The sequence below is a fragment of the Nerophis ophidion genome, linkage group LG17 (assembly GCF_033978795.1).
Source record: "Nerophis ophidion isolate RoL-2023_Sa linkage group LG17, RoL_Noph_v1.0, whole genome shotgun sequence".
NCBI lineage: Eukaryota > Metazoa > Chordata > Actinopteri > Syngnathiformes > Syngnathidae > Nerophis > Nerophis ophidion.
Window position 1 is genome coordinate 36,447,140 of NC_084627.1, and position 21,176 is coordinate 36,468,315.

General features: G+C 39.7%; 1 protein-coding gene across 3 annotated transcripts in view; it reads right to left on the reverse strand.

The window, feature by feature from the left end:
* Nucleotides 1-20,824, reverse strand: part of LOC133536382 (glutamic acid-rich protein-like) — a 32,743-nt gene extending 11,919 nt beyond the window's left edge. For 2 of the 3 annotated variants that reach the window (XM_061876871.1, XM_061876870.1), the window contains exons 1-3: nucleotides 20,675-20,824; nucleotides 8,786-8,917; nucleotides 1,806-2,226 (exon numbers count right to left, since the gene is read on the reverse strand). In XM_061876871.1, the coding sequence (XP_061732855.1) occupies nucleotides 1,806-2,226; nucleotides 8,786-8,916 (552 nt within the window). In that variant the 5' untranslated portion in view covers nucleotide 8,917; nucleotides 20,675-20,824. The remainder of the gene's footprint in view (nucleotides 1-1,805; nucleotides 2,227-8,785; nucleotides 8,918-20,674) is intronic. The other variant, XM_061876872.1, reaches the window with a different exon arrangement.
* Nucleotides 20,825-21,176: the final 352 nt, after the last annotated feature.

Genomic DNA, 21,176 nt, shown 5'->3' on the forward strand with positions numbered 1-21,176 from the left:
ATGATGAGACAAAGATGGCTATGCTGATAGCTGGAAGCAACATCCCATTCTCCTTTGCGGATGTCTACAACAAATCCGTGAAGGATATGTTCCCGGATTTGGAGATCGCTCGCCAGTACGCAAATGGAACAAAGGTTACTCAAATAGTGAAAGGTAAGTGTTGTTGTTGTTTTTTTTGTAACCAGCAAGCACAGTACAGTTAGTAGAACAACTGTGTTGTTATTACTGTGTATTTGATAGGTGCCGTCCGAAATTAAACTATTTTGTTTATTTATATACTGTATATATAACAAAATAAATATATATAGCTAGAATTCACTGAAAGTCAAGTATTTCATACATATATATATATATATATATATATATATATATATATATATATATATATATATATATATATATATATATATATATATATATATATATCCAGCCTAGTACCAACGTCGTCACGTCTGTTGTGTCCTGAGCAAGACACTTCACCCTTGCTCCTGATGGGTGCTGGTTGGCGCCTTGCATGGCAGCTCCCTCCATCAGTGTGTGAATGTGTGTGTGAATGGGTAAATGTGGAAGTAGTGTCAAAGCGCTTTGAGTACCTTGAAGGTAGAAAAGCGCTATACAAGTACAACCCATTTATCATTTATATATATATATATATATATATATATATATTTATATATATATATATATATATATATATATATATATATATATATATATATATATATATATATATATATATATATATATATATATATATATTAGATATATATGAAATATATAGTGCTTCACGGTGGCAGAGGGGTTAGTGCGTCTGCCTCACAATACGAAGTTCCTGCAGTCCTGGGTTCAAATCCAGGCTCGGGATCTTTCTGTGTGGAGTTTCCATGTTCTCCCCGTGAATGCGTGGGTTCCCTCCGGGTACTCCGGCTTCCTCCCACTTCCAAAGACATGCACCTGGGGATAGGTTGATTGGCAACACTAAATTGGCCCTAGTGTGTGAATGTGAGTGTGAATGTTGTCTGTCTGTCTGTATTGGCCCTGCGATGAGGTGGCGACTTGTCCAGGGTGTACCCTGCCTTCCGCCCGATTGTAGCTGAGATAGGCGCCAGCGCCCCCCTGTGACCCCGAAAGGGAATAAGCGGTAGAAAATGGATGGATGGATGGATGAAATATATATGAAATAGTCCAGTTGGTAAATTGTAGCTGTAAATATACTCCTCCCCTCTTAACCACGCCCCTGCCCCAACCACGCCTCCGCCCCAACCCCGATCACGCCCCCCCACCCCCCACCCCCCACCCCCCACCTCCCGAAATCGGATGTCTCAAGCCAAGGTTGGCAGGTACGCATTATGCTTCAAAGTAGGCCTATGCGATATTTAATATATAATATATTATTTCAAATTAGACATTTTAGCAGGGTAATGCCAACAATCTGTTTCGACTCGTAGAGGTTTGTGCAGCCCTTTGAGACACTAGTGATTTAGGACTATATAAGTAAACATTGATTGATTGATTGATTGACTCCTGACGGAAATATTGCGTAACTTTAGAAATACATTTGGCTAATCGACATCAGTAAAATGTGGCACAATTACTTAGTAAACCATCTAGCAAGAAGCATAAACAAGAGAAACCTACAGTGTAGAACTCCTCAATTGCCATTTGATGTTCCTTGGAGTAGGATTCGGATTCGACTGCGTACCTGGAGGGGACTACGAAATTTTGACCATGATTGCAGTACCATTTCTAGCCACATTACTACATATGGCTCCTTTAAAAAATGTTAAAACAGCTCGTTTTTCTACCTGCTTCCATGACTGACTCCAATCACCAGTGGATGTACATTCAGGCTGTGGTGCATATCCCAAAAGTTTGGACACCTTGTTGTTGACCAGTTCTATGGTTGTAAATCCTTGTATGATTGCTTTCGACTCTTTGGCTTTGAGAAAAAGATACTTTGGTGGTTTCACGTTCATCCAAGATTCTTTCCAGCATAACCGGAAAACATCCACTTCCACTTTACGCTTGAAGTTAAGAGGTTTGGGAGATGGTGTCCTCTTGGGAGGAGGTGCCGGAGTAGGCTTAGTTATGGGTTTGGGAGGAGGAGGTGGTACAATTTTGAATTTGATTTTTGGCTGGGGTTTTTCTGCCTGTTCGGAGCTTGTGTCTTTGGTCGTGTCTCCAGTGGCCCCCAGGGACCAGTGATAATTCCACTTTGAGAAAAGCCTGCAGGGAAACAAACCAGAGGTGTAGAGATTAATTTATCTGGCAGGAGGTTGTATAATCGTTGCTGTTGGTTTGTCTGTCAGTCAGTGAACAAAATAACTCAAAAAGTTATGGGCGTTTTGTCATTAAACTTTCAGGAAATATCTGAACTTGGATAAAGAACAACTGATTAGATTTTGGGCCTGATCTGTCTACAAACCCTGTTTCCATTTGAGTTGGGAAATTGTGTTAGATGTAAATACAAACGAAATACAATGATTTGCAAATCATTTTCAACCCATATTTAGTTGAATACGCTATAAAGACAACATATTTGATGTTCAAACTAATAAATATTTTTTTGTTTGGCAGTAATCATTAACTTTACAATTTGATGCCAGCAACATGTGACAAAAAGTTGGGAAAGGTGGCAATAAATAATGATAAATTTGAGGAATGCTCATTAAACACTTATTTGGAACATCCCACAGATGTGCAGGTTAATTGGGAACAGGTGGGTGCCATGATTGGGTATAAAAACAGCTTCCATGAAAAGCTAAGTAATTCACAAACAAGGATGGGGCGAGGGTCACCACTTTGTAAGCAAATTGTCAAACAGTTTTAGAAAAACATTTCTCAACAAGCTATTGCAAGGAATTTAGGGATTTTACCATCTACGGTCCGTAGAATCATCAAAAGGTTCAGAAAATCTGGAGAAATCACTGCATGTAAGCAATGATATTATGGACCTTTGACCCCTCAGGTGGTACTGCATCAAAAACCGACATCAGTGTGTAAAGGATATCACCAAATGGGCTCAGGAACACTTCTTAAAACCACTGTCAGTAACTACAGTTGGTTGCTACATTTGTAAGTGTAAGTTAAAACTGTACAATGCAAAGCAAAACCCATTTATCAACAACACCCGAGTTCATCTATGATGGACTGATGCAAACTGGAAAAGTGTTCTCTGGTCTGACAAGTCCACTTTTCAAATTATATTTGGAAACTGTGTACGTGGTGTCCTCCGGAACAAAGAGGAAAAAAACCATCCGGATTGTTATAGGGGCAAAGTTCAAAAGCCAGCATCTGTGATGGTATGGGGGTGTATTAGTGCCCAAGGCATGGGTAACTTACACATCTGTGAAGGCACCATTTTTGCTGAATGGTCCACACAGGTTTTAGGGCAATATATGTTGTCATCTAAGCAACGTTATCATGGATGCCCCTGTTTATTTCAGCAAGACAATGCCAAGCCACGTGTTACAACAGCATGGCTTCGTAAAAAAAGAGTGTGGGTACTTTCCTGGCACGCCTGCAGTCCAGACCTGTCTCCCATCGAAAATGTGTGGCGCATTATGAAGCGTAAAATACAGCAGCGGACTGTTGAACGACTGAAGCTCTACATAAAACAAGAATGGGAAAGAATTCCACTTTCAAAGCTTTAACAATTAGTTTCCTCAGTTCCCAAACCTTTATTGAGTGTTGTTAAAAGAAAAGGTGATGTAACACAGTGGTGAACATTTCCTTTCCCAACTACTTTGGCATGTGTTGCAGCCATGAAATACTAAGTTAATTATTATTTGCAAAAAAAAAATAAAGTTTATGAGTTTGAACATCAAATATGTTGTCTTTGGAGCGTATTCAATTGAATATGGGTTGAAAAGGATTTGCAAATCATTGTATTCCGTTTATTTTGACATCTAACACAATTTCCCAACTCATATGGAAACGGGGTTTGTACATTTCTGTGTGTGTATGTTCGCAGCCTAATAGACACAAAGACTGACAAAAGTGTTTATGCCGTTTCTTAAAATCCGCTAAATATAGCTCATAGAGTTAATGGAGGAAATGTCCAAACTGGAATTCAGAACAGTTCATTACATTTTGAGGCTGATCTGAATAATTTCTACTACATTACCTTCTGTTTACGTTATGAGCTTCAACCTCCGCTCACACAGACAAGGAGAGTAAATAACAGACAAGAGGCTTTACTATGTCTCTTTTATTCTGCGAGATAGTTAAACAATAAATACGCCCATTTTGCTGAAACTTTCTGGAAATGTCAGATATTAGATTAGGCACAAGTGAATACACTTCGGGGATAATCCGGATCACTGCAGCACGGTGGAGGAGGGGTTAGGCAGACCCTTTGGGGTCGCGGGGGATGCTGTTGCCTATCTCAGCTATAAGGCAGGGTACACACTGGACAAGTCGCCACCTCATCGCAGGGCCAACACAGATAGACAGACAACATTCACACTCACATTCACACACTAGGGCCAAGTTAATGTTGCCAATCAACCTATCCCCAGGTGCATGTCTTTGGAAGTGGGAAGAAGCCGGAGTACCTGGAGGGAACCCACACAGTCACGGGGAAAACATGCAAACTCCCCACAGAAAGATCCCGAGCCCGGGTTTGAACCCAGGAGGCAGACGCACTAACCCCTAGAAAATGTATGTATGGATGTCGGGATTTTCAACTATTTTTTCAACTTCTATTATTTATTTTCCCACTACTGTGTCTTCGAAATAAAAATTATTTTTTTCTGTCCATATCCAAATCCATTAATTTGTATTTCTTATTGAGAGGACGGTGCTAAAATGTGATCACTGCATTCATAAGTCACATTGCAGTGACCTTATATCGTAATTCGAGATGTGTAGCAGGCATGACCTACATACGCACAGTTCTCCGCCTGGTGAACTATAAAGCACAAATTGGGCGGAAGTGTGACTATGCATGGTTTCATAAGTCTTAATATTTTTTTACATATGCAGATTTTGACCATCTAAAATACAAACCCTGTTTCCATATGAGTTGGGAAATTGCGTTAGATGTAAATATAAACGGAATACAATGATTTGCAAATCCTTTTCAACCCATATTCAGTTGAATGCACTACAAAGACAAGATATTTGATGTTCAAACACATAAGCTTTTTTTTTTTTTTTTTAATAATAATTAACTTAGAATTTCATGACTGCAACACGTGCCAAAGTAGTTGGGAAAGGAAATGTTCACCACTGTGTTACATCACCTTTTCTTTTGACAACACTCAATAAATGTTTGGGAACTGAGTAAACTAATTGTTGAAGCTTTGAAAGTGGAATTCTTTCCCATTCTTGTTTTATGTAGAGCTTCAGTCGTTCAACAGTCCGGGGTCTCCACTGTCGTATTTTACGCTTCATAATGCGCCACACATTTTCCATGGGAGACAGTTCTGGACTGCAGGCGGGCCAGGAAAGTACCCGCACTCTTCTTTTACGCTGAATGTGGCTTGGCATTGTCTTGCTGAAATAAGCAGGGGCGTCCATGAAAAAGACGGCGCTTAGATGGCAGCATATGTTGTTCCAAAACCTGTATGTACCTTATAGCATTAATGGTGCCTTCACTAATGCACCCCCATATCATCACAGATGCTGGCTTTTGAACTTTGTGTCGATAACAGTCTGGATGGTTCGCTTCCCCTTTGGTCCGGATGACACGATGTCGAATATTTCCAAAAACAATTTAAAATGTGGACTCGTCAGACCAGAAAACACTTTTCCACTTTGCATCAGTTCATCTTAGATGATCTCAGGCTCAGAGAAGCCAGCGGCGTTTCTGGATGTTGTTGATAAAGGGCTTTCGCTTTGCATAGTAGAGCTTTAACTTGCACTTACAGATGTAGTGACAAACTGTATTTAGTGACAGTGGTTTTTTGAAATGGTCCTGAGCCCATGTGGTGATATCCTTTAGAGATTGATGGCGGTTTTCGATACAGTGCCTTCTGAGGGATCGAAGGTCACAGTCATTCAGTGGTTTCTGGCCATGCCCCACTACGGATTGTGGAAGATAGCTAAAGTAGGAATATCTGCCATTACTCACTGCTCAGCTGTCACTGGATCGGTTCGCAGTCGAGTGTGAAGCGACTCGGATGAGGGTTGAAGGAATCCGGTTTGGTGGTTGCAGAATTAGGTCTCTGCTTTTTGCAGATGATGTGGTCCTGATGGCTTCATCTGGCCAGGATCTTCAGCTCTCACTGGATCGGTTCGCAGCCGAGTGAGAAGTGACTGGGATGAGAATCAGCACCTCCGAGTCCGAGTCCATGGTTCTCGCCCGGAAAAGGATGGAGTGCCATCTCCGGTTTAGGGGAGGAGATCTTATCCCAAGTGGAGGAGTTCAAGTACCTCGGAGTCTTGTTCATGAGTGAGGGAAGAGTGGATAGTGAGATCGACAGGTGGATCGGTGAGGCGTCTTCAGAAATGCGGACGCTGTATCGATCCGTTGTGGTGAAGAAGGAGGTGAGCCGGAAGGCAAAGCTCTCAATTTATCGGTCTATCTACATCATAATCCTCACCTATGGTCATGAGCTTTGGGTTATGAAGGAAAGGCCAAGATCACGGAAATGAGTTTCCTCCACAGGGTGGCGGGGCTCTCCCTTAGAGATAGGGTGAAAATTTCTGCCCTCCGGGGTGACTTCAGAGTAAAGCCACTGCTCCTCCACATCGAGAGGAGCCAGATGAGGTGGTTCGGGCATCTGGACAGGATGCAAACCTGACCGCCTCCCTACCGAGGTGTTTAGGGCACGTCCGACCAGGAGGAGGCCACGGGGAAGACCCAGGACATTAGAGATGCGCGGATAGGCAATTACATCATCCGCAACCGCATCACTAGAGGCGTCATCCACCCGCCATCCACCCGAACCAACATTATATCAGAACCGCAACCGCCCGCCACCCGCCCGTTGTTATATACCTGGAGTCGGCGACCTTTACCACTAAAAGAGCTAGTTTGACCCGTGTCACAAATTAAAGAAGGCATTGGGATCCGCTAACGTTCTCGCGAATATCCGATGGTGCTCATCCTGGTAACGAGAATAAGGGCGTGCTGTGAAGCAATTGCCTTTGACGCCTTCTACATCATGTACGAACCATTTGCAAGTCCATCAACATGTTGTATGCAGCTTCTTCAAACACACGTACAAGATTGAAGGGCATACTGGGTAATACAGAGTACACTGATGGTTGTGATATAAGCAATTTTAACATTCTTACTAATATGCGCGACACCGTGCAGCCACACCAAACAAGAATGACAAACACATTTCGGGAGAACATCCTCACAGTGACACAACATAAACGCAACACAACAAATACCCAGAATCCTTTGCATCAATGACAATTCCCGAATATATTTTACATCCCCGCGCCTCCAACCCCGCCCACCTTACTGATGCACGGGGAGGTGGTGGGGTGGCGGGGTTTGCTGATAGCGGGGTGTATAATATAGTCAGGAATTGTCATGGATGCAAAGGATTCTGGGTATTTGTTGTGTTGCATTTATGTTGTGTTACTGTGAGGATGTTCTCCCGAAATATGTTTGTCATTCTTGTTTGGTGTGGCTTCACAGCGTGGCGCATATTACTAAGAGTGTTAAAATTGTTTATATCACAACCATTAGTGTACTCTGTATCACCCAGTATGCCTTGTAGTCGTGTGCGTGCGTCTGCGGAAGCCACACACAACATATTGTTGGACTGGCAAGTAGAATGTACATGTTGTAGAAGGCGTCAAAGGCAAAGGCTTCATAGCACAATCTAATACTTATTAACTGGGTGACTGCCGGCAGACATTCTTGAGAATGTTTACGTCTCTTATTGTCTTCTTCACTTTATGACACGGGTCTAAAATGGCTTTTTGAACGGTAAAGGTTACCGATCCCTGAACCATGTACATCAAATATTTACAAATGGTTCAACCGCCACCCGCCCGAATCTATTTATAATCAATTTTTTCGTCATGTCACCCGCCCGACCCGACTCCGCGGATGAGACCGCCAACCGCGCATCTCTACAGGACATGTTAGGAAGACTATGTCTCCCGGCTGGTCTGGGAACGCCTCAGGATCCCCCAGGAGGAGCTGGATGAAGTGGCTGGGGAGAGGGAAGTCTGGGCTTCTTTGCTAAGGGGCTTCTTTTCCCCCCGACCCAACCTCGGATCAGCGGAAGAAAATGGATGGATGGATGGATACTCACTGCTATCCTAGCCTTATTGACCACCCTTCATCTTTGGTAACCGATCGACTCATTATTGTACAATTAGAATTAGTAGAATTAATGAGAATGCAACAAGCCAAACAGAACAGACTGAAAATTATTTTGAAGTCCTTTTCAGTCTGCTGGAAGAGGAGAATGTTTTACATCATTATTAGATTACTTAATCAAACTACTGTGGTTTGTTATACACACAATTGTGTTGTTTAAAAAAAAAAAAAAATCTTACCCAGAGGTTAGCTTTGCTTTTTAAAGGGCATGTTACATGTTACATGTGTGGTGTTTTGGGGGGACAGGCACCAATTAATATGTATTTAAATCATTTTAATGTGCGGCGCTGCTTTATAATATAAGTGTTTTGAGTTAAATGCTTGGTCATAGAAGTAATTGAGCTTGTAAATTGAGGTACTACTGTGTTTGTATTTATTGCATCTACTCTGTCTTTGCTCTTCCTGTATTAAAGCTATTATTAAAGTGTATATAGCTACTCGCCAGTAAAGTTATAGATGATGAAAGTTGTGTTCATTCTGTAAATTACTCACAGTTTGAGGGAACTTTTCTCCTTCAGTTCTTCCTTTTTGCACTTGTCTTCTATGGTTTGGACTCTCTTCTCCCATTGGTCTCTCAGCTGCCTGTTGCTGAAGGACCTCTGCTCCCCCTTCTTTGACAACATCCTGTTTCCAAGAAGAAATACATCCATTTAGACCAGACCTGTGGCCCGTTAAGCTTTTCAATCTGGCCCGCTGGACATTCCCCAAATTTTTTTTTAGATCTTTAAGATGGAAAGTGTAGCTGCCATTATTATGTGCAGTGATGTTTTCAAATGACTATAAGTCTTGAACTATACAACATATTTCAATGGTTGGAATCTGCGCTTTTCCAAGATATTTTAGTGACTAGTTTTGTCCTGATACCAATATTATTTTGATACTTTTAGGTAGTTTTTTAAATAAAGGGGACTAGAAGAAATTGCATTATTGGCTTTATTTTGACAAAAAATCTTAGGGTGTGGCGGACCGGTGTCACGTTTGTAAATTTGATTTCATGTTCTATCATGTTTTGTTTTGTGTTCTGGACTCTTGTTCTGTTTTTTCACTTCCTGGTTTGTTTTTGTTACCATGACAACTCATTGCTTTTCACCTTGCCCTCCTAGCCACGCCCATGCCCTCAGTCCCGCACCTGTTCCAAATTATTCACAGCCACTATTTAAGTCAATTTCTTTCTGTCCATCAGTCTGGGAACATCAACTTTCATTACCCATGCCGTTCCAACTTTCATTGTTATCTACGACCTTGCTGCTCATTCTCCATGTCCACGATCACCTGCCACGCACCTTGCTATTCCTGCCTCCTGTTTTTGTTGTCACAGTAAGTGTTTTGTTTTAGTTGTTTATAGTCATGCCATCGTGCTGTTTCTGTTCTTAGTTCATTCATGCCAATCGAGCAAGTGTTTTTGTTTCCTGTTTATATTTTGTAGCCAAGTTTTATACCTCCTTGTGAGCGCCCTTAGTTTGTTTATTTTTGTATTTAGACTTCCAAATAAAACATCATGTACCTTAATTCACGCCTGGCTCGTCCTGTAATCCCTCTGCGTCGAAGGAGCACACACAATCCAAGTCCAAGCCTGACAACCGGTACTTTTCAGAGGCGGTATGGTACCAAATATGATTCATTAGTATCGCGGTACTATACTAACACCCGTATACCGTACAACCCTACTAATTACTATGGTAATCTAGATCACAGCCGGTCAGACGAGGCACCAAGCAGTGTGGGTGGGGAGCGTTTCCACAGAGTGTTTCCAGAACGACCAGCCTGAAATGTGGGTGTCAGGGACAGACGTGGAAGGAGATTTTTAAAAGAAAGTTCAAAGCTTAGTGATATATCACATATATCAGATTGTAGAGTTTCTTGTTTTTGTACCCTTCACGTTCATATTTCGCTGTGTTTGTTGCAATTGAGAGGGGGTGTGACACTCATATGTTCTTGATATTCAAGGTTTTATCATTCATAGAAAAAAAATCTATTCCGTTTTTAAGGTGGTCTGTCATAACTTTTTTAGCATTCAATCAGACTTTATTGTGGGGTTTTGTATTAATTTTCCTAAAAATATATAAACCGGCCCCCAGACACATTTTTTTCTCTAAATTTGGCCCCCCGAGTCAAAATAATTGCCCAGGCCTGCTTTAGACCTTAACAAACACTTGATCAGCTGTAGTTTTGTCTGCCGTTTATCATTTCACATATAGATTGTAGGATTGGGAGTTGAAGGCTGAATTTTTTTTTATCTGGAGCCTTTTCAAATATGCATCATGACGGCGTATGCACACTGCAAAAAGGCAGTGTTCAAAAACAAGAAAAAAAATACAAAAATGAGGGGTATTTTATTTGAATAAAGAAAAATGATCTGCCAATAGAACAAGAATATTGGGCTTGTTAAGACTTTCTAAAACAAGCAAAATTAGCTAGCCTCAATGAACCCCAAAATACCTTAAAGCAGTGGTTCTCAAATGGGGGTACGCGTACCCCTGGGGGTACTTGAAGGTATGCCAAGGGGTACGTGAGATTTTTAAAAAATATTGTAAAAATAGCAACAATTCAAAAATTCTTTATAATTATGTTTATTGAATAATACTTCAACAAAATATGAATGTAAGTTCATAAACTGTGAACACAAATATAACAATGCAATATTCAGTGTTGAGAGCTAGATTTTTTTGTGGACATGTTCCATAAATATTGATGTTAAAGATTTCTTTTTTTTGTGAAAATATGTTTAGAATTAAGTTCATGAATCCAGATGGATCTCTATTACAATCCCCAAAGAAGGCACTTTAAGTTGATGATTACTTCTATGTGTTGAAAACTGTATTTATATTTGAATCACTTGTTTATTTTTCAACAAGTTTTTAGTTATTTTTTAGATCTTTTTTTCCAAATAGTTCAAGAAAGACCACTACAGATGAGCAATATTTTTGCACTGTTTTACAATTTAATAAATCAGAAACTGATGACATAGTGCTGTATTTTACTTCTTTTTCTCTTTTTTTCAACCAAAAATGCCTTGCTCTGATTAGGGGGTACTTGAATTTAAAAAATGTTCACAGGGGGTACATCACTGAAAAAAGGTTGAGAAACACTGCCTTAAAGTAAGTTTATTCTCACTAATAACAAGTGAACATTTCTTGGTAGAAAAAAAAGTGAGACCATTTCGCTCAATATGTTGAAAAACATTCTTAAATTAGGTAAATGCTGGTGCCATTATTTTGACATAATAATATGCGCTCAACACCACATTTCTTAAAACCAGCAAACTTACACTAAAAACGAATTTATTGTTCTTGATGGAAAGGCAACAAGGCAAACGCTTGTTACTCTCGGGGTCTCCTAGCCGCTCAGGAAAATCATATGGTCTAAAAATGCATTTCTCCGTCGATAACAGGACATCATCGCGCCAAGTGTGTGTTCTTTTTAATTGTAATTTTGAAGAATTTATCTGAATGTGATTGAACTATTTTTGTTCAAAATTGATAGAAATGTCACATGTTAAATGTTTAAATATTAACTGTCAGTTTACAGCACTGTGCGAACTGTGCTACTTTCTGAGTATGTATTTTCTATAGTTTCATTGAAAATAAAACAGCAAAGGTCATTTGGCTGTCATCTGTTTTAATTATGAGACACTACTGTGTCAAAGTAATGATTGTTTTCTTCATGCTTGAAATAAGAAATTATTACTTTAAAAAAGTAGTTTTATAAATGTGGGTGTTGTTGACACAGCTTTGCAACAGTTGATATTCAAGTTTCAAGCATGTTTTACTCAATATAGGTCATAAAATCTCAGCAACAAGATGTAATATCTTACTGAGATCATTTAGGACCAAAACCTTTAAAACAAGTAAAACACTCTCACATACAATCTGCTTAGTGAGAAGAATTATCTTATCCGACAGAAAATAAGCAAATATCCCCCTTATTTGAGATATTTCATCTTAGTTAAAATTCAGTTTTTACAGTGCAGATGTATCGTGACTCCAAACTGAGGGGGTTTTATCCTCTATCTCACCCTTTTGGAAGGCTGACTCTAAATTGTCCTGCAATTCCATTTAAGTACCACCCGTATGGGTACAGTTGTTGGTGAGAAGGGAGGGGTCTTGTCTGTAGCTTTATAGCCCAAAAGATTTAGCAGGAAGTCTGATCCTGAGTCTCCACTCCTTCTTGAACCTTGTGACACAGGTTTTTCCCGTGTTTTTGGATTGTCGAAATCCAAAAGTAGTGGTAGAACTTGTTTCTTTTTCCTCACCTCTTTTAGGCATTGTCAAGGCGTGGACTATGGTGTGGATTGTTTTCCCGTGGTGCAAAGCGATTGGAGCAGACACGGCGTGAAGGTAAAGACATCTTTTAATAAATAACTCAAAAAAGGAATAAACGAAAAGCGCTCACAGAGGGGGTACAAAAACTTGGCTATGAAACAAAACTATGCACAATTGCAGAACTATGGACAACAAAAACGAAAACTTACTTAGACCGAGAAAGAGCATGGATCATCGGCATGGATAACATGGGTGTATAGAGGGTGATGGAGGGTGATGTCGCCAAGCTGACTGCCTGGCAACTACAGGCTTAAAGGCCTACTGAAATGAGATTTTCTTATTTAAACAGGGATAGCAGGTCCAGTCTATGTGTCATACTTGATCATTTCGCGATATTGCCATATTTATGATGCAAGGATTTAGTAGAGAACATCGACAATAACGTTTGCAACTTTTGGTCGCTAATAAAAAAGCCTTGCCTTTACCGGAAGTCGCAGACGATGACGTGACCGGTGTGAGGGCTCCTCACATCCTCACATTGTTAATAATGGGAGCCTCCAACAGCAAGAGCTATTCGGACCGAGAAAATGACAATTTCTCCATTATTTTGAGGGAGGATGAAAGATTTGTGGCTGAGGATATTGATAGCGAAGTACTAGAAAAAAATAAAATAAATAAATAAAGTTAAAAAAAAAAGGCGATTGCATTGGGAGCGATTCAGATGTTTTTAGACACATTTACTAGGATAATTCTAAGAAATCCCTTATCTTTCTATTGCGTTGCTAGTGTTTTAGTGAGTTAAACAGTACCTGATAGTCGGAGGGGTGTGTCCACGGGTGTGTTGACGCCAGTGTCTGAGGGAAGTCACGGCAGCTGTATGGACGGTGCAAGCTTCGCTAAATTCAGGTAAGAGGCGACTTTTTACCACAATTTTCTCACCGAAACCTGCCGGTTGACAAGTGGTCGGGATCCATGTTCGCTTGACTGCTTTGATCCATAGTCAATTTTAAGCAAGGAAACACTGTGTGTTTGTGTGGCTAAAGGCTAAAGCTTCCCTCCTCCATCTTTCTACTTTGACTTCTCCATTATTAATTGAACAAATTGCAAAATATTCCGCAACACAGATGTCCAGAATACTGTGTAATTGCGCAATGAAAAGAGACGACTTTTAGCCACAAGTGGTGCTGCGCTAATATGTCCCCTCCAACTCGAGACGTCACACGCACGCGTTATCATACGACGTTTTCAACAAGAAATTCAGCGGGAAATTTAAAATTGTGATTTAGTAAACTAAACCGGCCGTATTGGCATGTGTTGCAATGTTAATATTTCATCATTGATATATAAACTATCAGACTGTGTGCTCGGTAGTAGTGGGTTTCAGTAGGCCTTTAAATGGTGACGTAGTGATGGACAACAGGTGCATGAGTCCAGTGAGTCAGGTGCGTGAGTCGTGAGAACAGGTGAACTGATTTGTAATCATGGAAACAAAAACAAACCAAGGTGCGCAAAAACAGGAACTAATGGAGTCAAAAACAAAACAGAACATGATCACAAAGACATGTCAGGCATCCTTTGTTGTCTTGGAGAAGGAAGCACTCAATTCTGAATCCCAAACTGCTCCCCCTTTGGACACAAAATCCCTTAAGGTGTTGGACTCCCGGCCATGGGCTGAGAACATGGACTCGCTCTCCCACTACCTCAACGCTGGCTCCAACTGCATGACTCACTTTGCAACCTCCATTGGTTTAGACACCTTTGCTGGTATGTCAGCAAATGTCGGAGGTTCCTCTGGTTCTTCTCCCAAACCCACAGTGGTCCTCTGAGATTGTCCACTCCTTGTGACCTACTACTTCCTGTCGGTTTTTAAGGGACCCATATCAATGCTACATTAAATGGCCCTTTCCAGTTATAGTCCTCGTTCTGGGCTACAGTATGTCCTTTAAGCCTCCTACAGTCTCTACATGTGGTAGTCTTAATGTCATTATGGTACTGTAACCCCAGTTTTTTAGCGTTTCTCATGATTGGTCTTCACAGAAGGAATGGCAGGCTTGACTATCTCTGTGATAATCTCTACCATATTTTGGTTTCATCTGACCACATGACATTCTCCCAATCCTCTGCTGTATCATCCATGTATCCATTTTGGTATAAACTCAACTCGTCGTGTTTAGAGGAAGAAGAATACTGAGTTGCATCCCAAGAACACCATAACTACTGTGAAGCATGGGGGTGGAAACATCATGCTTTGGGGCTGTTTTTCTGCTAAGGCGACAGGACGATTGATCCGTGTTAAGGAAAGAATGAATGGGGCCATGTATCGTGAGATTTTGAGCCAAAACCTCCTTCCATCAGTGAGAGCTTTGAATGGTTGACCAAATACTTATTCTCCCCCATAATTTACAAATAAATTATTTTAAATTCTTACAATCTGAATTCCTGGATTTTTTTTTTCACATTCTGTCTCTCACAGTTGAAGTGTACCTATGATGAAAATTACAGACCTCTGTCATCATTTTAAGTGGGAGAACTTGCACAATCGGTGGCTGACTAAATACTTTTTTTGCCCCACCGTATATTCGAATATCACGATATAGTCATTTTCTATATCGCACAGAGACAAACCCGCGATATATCGATATTACCCAGCCCTACTTCTTTATACCTGCATTATCTTTTCCATTCATACCCTTTCCATTCTTTGTAACTGAGCTACGGTGTGGACCAATTTCCCATTTGGATCAATAAAGTTTGTCGAAGTCTAAGTCCAAGCTTCAATAATACATGGCTTTTTAATGAAAAATAAACATTGTGGCTCACCTAAGGCGTGTCAAATGCAGACATAAATTTTTCATAATGTTATTATTTTGGTCATAGAAATTCAGTAAAATGTTTTGGAGACATCATGGAACATCAATGATAACAAAAAAAAAACAAGTGTACAAATCCTGCCACTAAGCACTGAAAGGCTCATTTGTTGACATCAAAAATTTACCCAAAGTCTGAACCCTACTCAATAACACCTCGGTATTATGTGTCATAAGGGTCAGGTGTTTGGTTCCTGCTTATTACACATTGCAGTGTGACTCTGCAAGAAGTCACAAGACACCAAACAACATCTTATACTTAAATGCAGCAACAGAGCAACACCACTAAACTCTTTTGGGGGTCTGGGAACATTTTTAAACAGTAACATTTGTTGAGGAACTTGACAATATCTACTGATTTTCCATCCATCCATCCATTTTTCTACTGCTTATTCCCTTTGGGGTTGCGGGGGGCGCTGGTGCCTATCTCAGCTACATTCGGGCTGAAGGCAGCGTACATCCTGGACAAGTTGCCACCTCATCGCAGTATCTATCTACTGATTTTCAAATGATGAAATAATAATAATATAATAATAAGAATAAATTTAGGTATATATGTCTCCGTGAACGCTATAAATCAGACCTGGGCAAATTAAGACCCGGGGGCCACATGCGGCCTGTTAAGCTTTTCAATCTGGCCCGCCGGTCTTCCCAAATAATTTTTGGACATTTTTAAGATGGAAACTGTAGCTAACATTATGATGTGCAGTGATGTTTTTAAATTAATGTACGTCTTGAGCTATACAGAGTATTTCAATGGTTGGAATCTGCGCTTTTGTGTTATATATAGTAGTTACTATGGTAATCTAATTAGTTACCATGGTAATCTAATAAATTACTATGGTAATCTAATTAGTTACTATGGTAAAATAAATCACAGCAGCTCAGACGAGGCACCAAGCAGTGTGGGTGGGGAGTGTTTCCACAGAGTGTTTCCAGAGCTAGCCTGAAATGTGGGTGTCAGGGACAGACGTGGAAGGAGATTTTTACAACAAGGTTCTAAAGCTTAGTGATACATCAGATATGCTGTATAACAAATCGTAGTGTTTTTTTTGTTACTCTTTGCGTTCATATTTTGCTGTGTTTGTTGCGTTTCGCTTGATTGTTTAATATGTCCCCCGCGACCCCAAAAGGGACAATCGGTAGAAAATGAATGGATGGATGTATAATATGTCGATCAAAGGGGGGGAGTGTGACGTTCATATGTTGTCAGTATTCAGTGTTTTATCGATCATAGTTAATATTGTAAAAACCCCGTTTCCATATGAGTCCGGCAATTGTGTTAGATGTAAATATAAACAGAATACAATGATTTGCAAATCCTTTTCAACCCATATTCAGATGAATATGCTACAAAGACAACATAATTTATGTTCAAACTCATAAACTTTTTTTTTTTTTTTGAAAATAATAATTAACTTAGAATTTCATGGCTGCAACATGTCCCAAAGTAGTTGGGAAAGGACATGTTCACCACTGTGTTACATCACCTTTTCTTTTAACAGCACTCAATAAACGTTTGGGAACTGAGGAAACTAATTGTTGAAGCTTTGAAAGTGGAATTATTTCCCATTCTTGTTTTATGTAGAGCTTCAGTCGTTCAACGGTCCGGGGTCTCCGCTGTCGTATTTTACGCTTCATAATGCGCCACACATTTTCGATGGGAGACAGGTCTGGACTGCAGGCGGGCCAGGAAAGTACCCGCACTCTTTTTTTACGAAGCCATGCTGTTGAAGCACGTGCTGAATGTGGCTTGGCATTGTCTTGCTGAAATAAGCTGGGGCGTCCATGAAAAAGACGGGGCTTAGATGGCAGCATATGTTGTTCCAAAACCTGTATGTACCTTTCAGCATTAATGTTGCCTTCACAGATGTGTAAGTTACCCATGCCCTGGGCACTAATGCACCCCCATACCATCACAGATGCTGGCTTTTAAACTTTGCGTCGATAACAGTCTGCATGGTTCGCTTCCCCTTTGGTCCGGATGACACAATGTCGAATATTTCCAAAAACAATTTGCAATGTGGACTCATCAGACCATAGAACACTTTTACAATTTGCATCATTCTATCTTAGATGATCTCGGGCCCAGAGAAGTCGGCGGCGTTTCTGGATGTTGTTGATAACTGGCTTTCGCTTTGCATAGTAGAGCTTTAACTTGCACTTATAGATGTAGGGACAAACTGTATTTAGTGACAGTGGTTTTCTGAAGTGTTCCTGAGCCCATGTGGTGATATCCTTCAGAGATTGATGTCGGTTTTTGATACAGTGCCGTCTGATGGATCGAAGGTCACTGCCATTCAATATTGGTTTCCGCCTACGTGCAGTGATTTCTCCAGATTCTCTGAACCTTTTGATGATATTATGGACCATATATGTTGAAATCCCTAAATTTCTTGCAATTGCACTTTGAGAAACGTTGTTCTTAAAATGTTTGACTATTTGCTCACGCAGTTGTTGACAAAGGGGTGTACCTCGCCCCATCCTCTCTTGTGAAAGACTGAGCAATTTTTGGGAAGCTGCTTTTATACCCAATCATGACACCCACCTGTTCCCAATTAGCCTGCACACCTGTGGGATGTTCCAAACAAGTGTTTGATGAGCATTCCTCAACTTTATCAGTATTTATTGCCACCTTTCCCAACTTCTTTGTCATGTGTTGCTGGCATCAAATTCTAAAGTTAATGATTATTTGCCCAAAAAAAAATGTTTATCTATTTGAACATCAAATATGTTGTCTTTGTAGCATATTCAACTGAATATGGGTTGAAACAGATTTGCAAATCATTGTTTTCAGTTTATATTTACATCTAACACAATTTCCCAACTCATATGGAAACAGGGTTTGTAAATCCCATATTCTTTGTTTTAATGTAAATTTTGGGTGTGTCATTCAGTAAAACAAATGTAAAATTCCATTCCGTTTTTAAGGCGGTCTGTCATAACGTTTTTAACAGTGAAGTTTTGTATTCGTGATCCTAAAAATCAGATATACCAGCCCCAAGACACACTTTTTTCTCTAAATTTGGCCCAACAAGGCAACATAATTGCCAGGCCTGCTTTAAATGATAATCCCCTCCAGAAAAATGAACATAATGCTGCAACACACACACACTCAGACTTTGAAACACACAAATGAATAAAGAGCAAGGAAACCCGACAAGAGGTTACAACAATATGCGTAAGAATATTCAGACAAGTTACTGAGGTGTAAATTGAAGGCCCGAGCCTTTAATCCAATGTTAGCAGGATGAGGTCAGCAGTGTCTGCGATGAGAAGCAGACTAATGCAATAATTATTTAAAATTAGGGAATGAGGTCAGATCTCAAGTGAAGACGCTCCTCTGAAATGTGAGAATTGAAATAACAGTGAGGTGACGTGACAGGCAAACATGTGTTTGTCCACAGCTGACTCTTTACATTTTGTGGGATTTTATGACAGGAACATTCTGTTTTTGTTCTGTCTCAGCTTCCTATGTCCTGCAGTCCAGAACATGTTGGATATTTTAGACCAGGGGTCACCAATGCGGTGCCCGCGGGCACCAGGTAGCCCGCAAAGACCAGATGAGTCGCCCGCTGGCCTGTTCTAAAAATAGCTCAAATAGCAGCACTTACCAGTTAGCTGCCTGTATTTTTTAAATGTTTTTTATTTACTAGCAAGCTGGTCTCGCTTTGCTCGACATTTTTAATTCTAAGAGAGTCAAAACTCAAATAGCATTTGAAAATCCAAGAAAATATTTTAAAGACTTGGTCTTTACTCGTTTAAAGAAATTCATTTATTTTTTTACTTTGCTTCTTATGACTCTCAGAAAGACAATTTTAGAGAAAAAATACAACCTTAAAAATGGTTTTAGGATTTTCAAACACATACAAATTTTTACCTTTTCAATTCCTTCCTCTTCTTTCCTGACAATTTAAATCAATGTTCAGGTAAATTGACTTATTTATTGTAAAGAATAATACATACATTTTAATTCAAATCTTCATTTTAGCTTCTGTTTTTTCGACGAAAAATATTTGTGAAATGTTTCTTCAAACTTCTTATGAATAAAATTCAAAAAAAATTATTCAGGCAAATCTAGAAAATCTTTAAAATCAAATTTAAATCTTAGTCTTTTGAATTTCTTTTAAAATTTTTGTTCTGGAAAATCTAGAAGAAATAATGATTCGTCTTTGTTAGAAATATAGCTTGGTCCAATTTGTTATATATTTTAACAAAATGCTGATTGGATTTTTAACCTATTTTAAACATGTCATCAAAAGTCTAAAATTAATCTTAATCAGGAAAAATGACTAATGCCCATCCCTCCATCCAACATCTTCGGCTTATCCGAGGTCAGGTCGCGGGGGCAGCAGCCTAAGCAGGAAAGCCCAGACTTCCCTCTCCCCAGCCACTTCGTCTAGCTCTTCCCGGGGAATCCCGAGGCGTTCTCAGGCCAGCCGGGAGACATAGTCTTCCCAACGTGTCCTGGGTCTTTCCCGTGGCCTCCTACCGGTTGGAATGACTAATGATGTTCCATAAATTATTTTTTTAATTTTTCAAAAAGATTCGAATTAGCTAGTTTTTCTCTTCTTTTTTTCGGTTGAATTTTGAATTTTAAAGAGTCAAAATTGAAGATGAACTATGTTTCAAAATTGTATTTTCATTTTTTTCCTGTTTTCTCCTCTTTTAAACCGTTCAATTAAGTGTTTTTTCTATCATTTTTTCCCTACAAAAAACCTTCGGTAAAAGTAAAAAAAATGTACGACAGAATGACAGACAGAAATAACCATTTTTTTATATATATATATATATTTATATATAGATTTAAATTGGCTATTTCCAGCAATTTATTTAAGTGTGTATCAAACTGGTAGCCCTTCGCATTAATCAGTACCCAAGAAGTAGCTCTTGGTTTCAAAAAGTTTGGTGACCACTGTTTTAGACTGTTCACAATTCAGTCCAACAGGGCGAAAATGTGGCGGCTCACATAGAGACCAGGAATGACTACATAAACCTTGGTTTATAGGCAACACCATTAATTCTGCAGGGACTGTTGTATCATTCTAGCCTCTGCTTCTAATGCCAAACATATAAGCATTGTTGAAAATCTAAAATAGTTATGTTTGTCAGCCCTGTTTGCAAACAATGTTTGGATTGCATAGATGTTCCAATAAGTTTATATTGGTCTGTGTAACACTAGTTATGTAAAGTGTTTAATAAGAATACAGATTAACATAAGTGGCTGCATGAACAAAATTGTGTAAAATTACCTGAATTCTTGTGTTCAGTCCGCTGGAGAAGTTGTAAGGGTTCTTTTCAGGGCAACATCAGTTCCTGGACGTAAACGTTGAGAACGTTTTGCTTCCTACGCGTCTGTTTTGGCTGCTGGCAAACCTAGGCTCAGTCCGTCCAAAATATTAGCGGTGCGGAAAGTCTACCTCCTTCGCTATTTATACTTTGTATGGGAGGAGATTCTGAGCTGCGTCTCTAAATTTAGCAAGCAATGCCCAACCAGCCTGCTGTTAAAATGGAGCGGCATTAAATGAATGAAACTATAGTAATACAAATAACAGGCCGCATTCAGCAACCGTTCTTAAGAACAAATGTTGTTCTTAGGCCCACTTATGAATTTTTTAAGGAGATTTTTGAATTCACCAATATTTTCTTATCTGGGATTTGTTCATAGGTAGAAACAAAATTTATGAGTAGCCAATTTGTCTTAAGCACGTCAAGTTCCCTTACTCTTATTGTCTAATGTTGAATTAATATCAT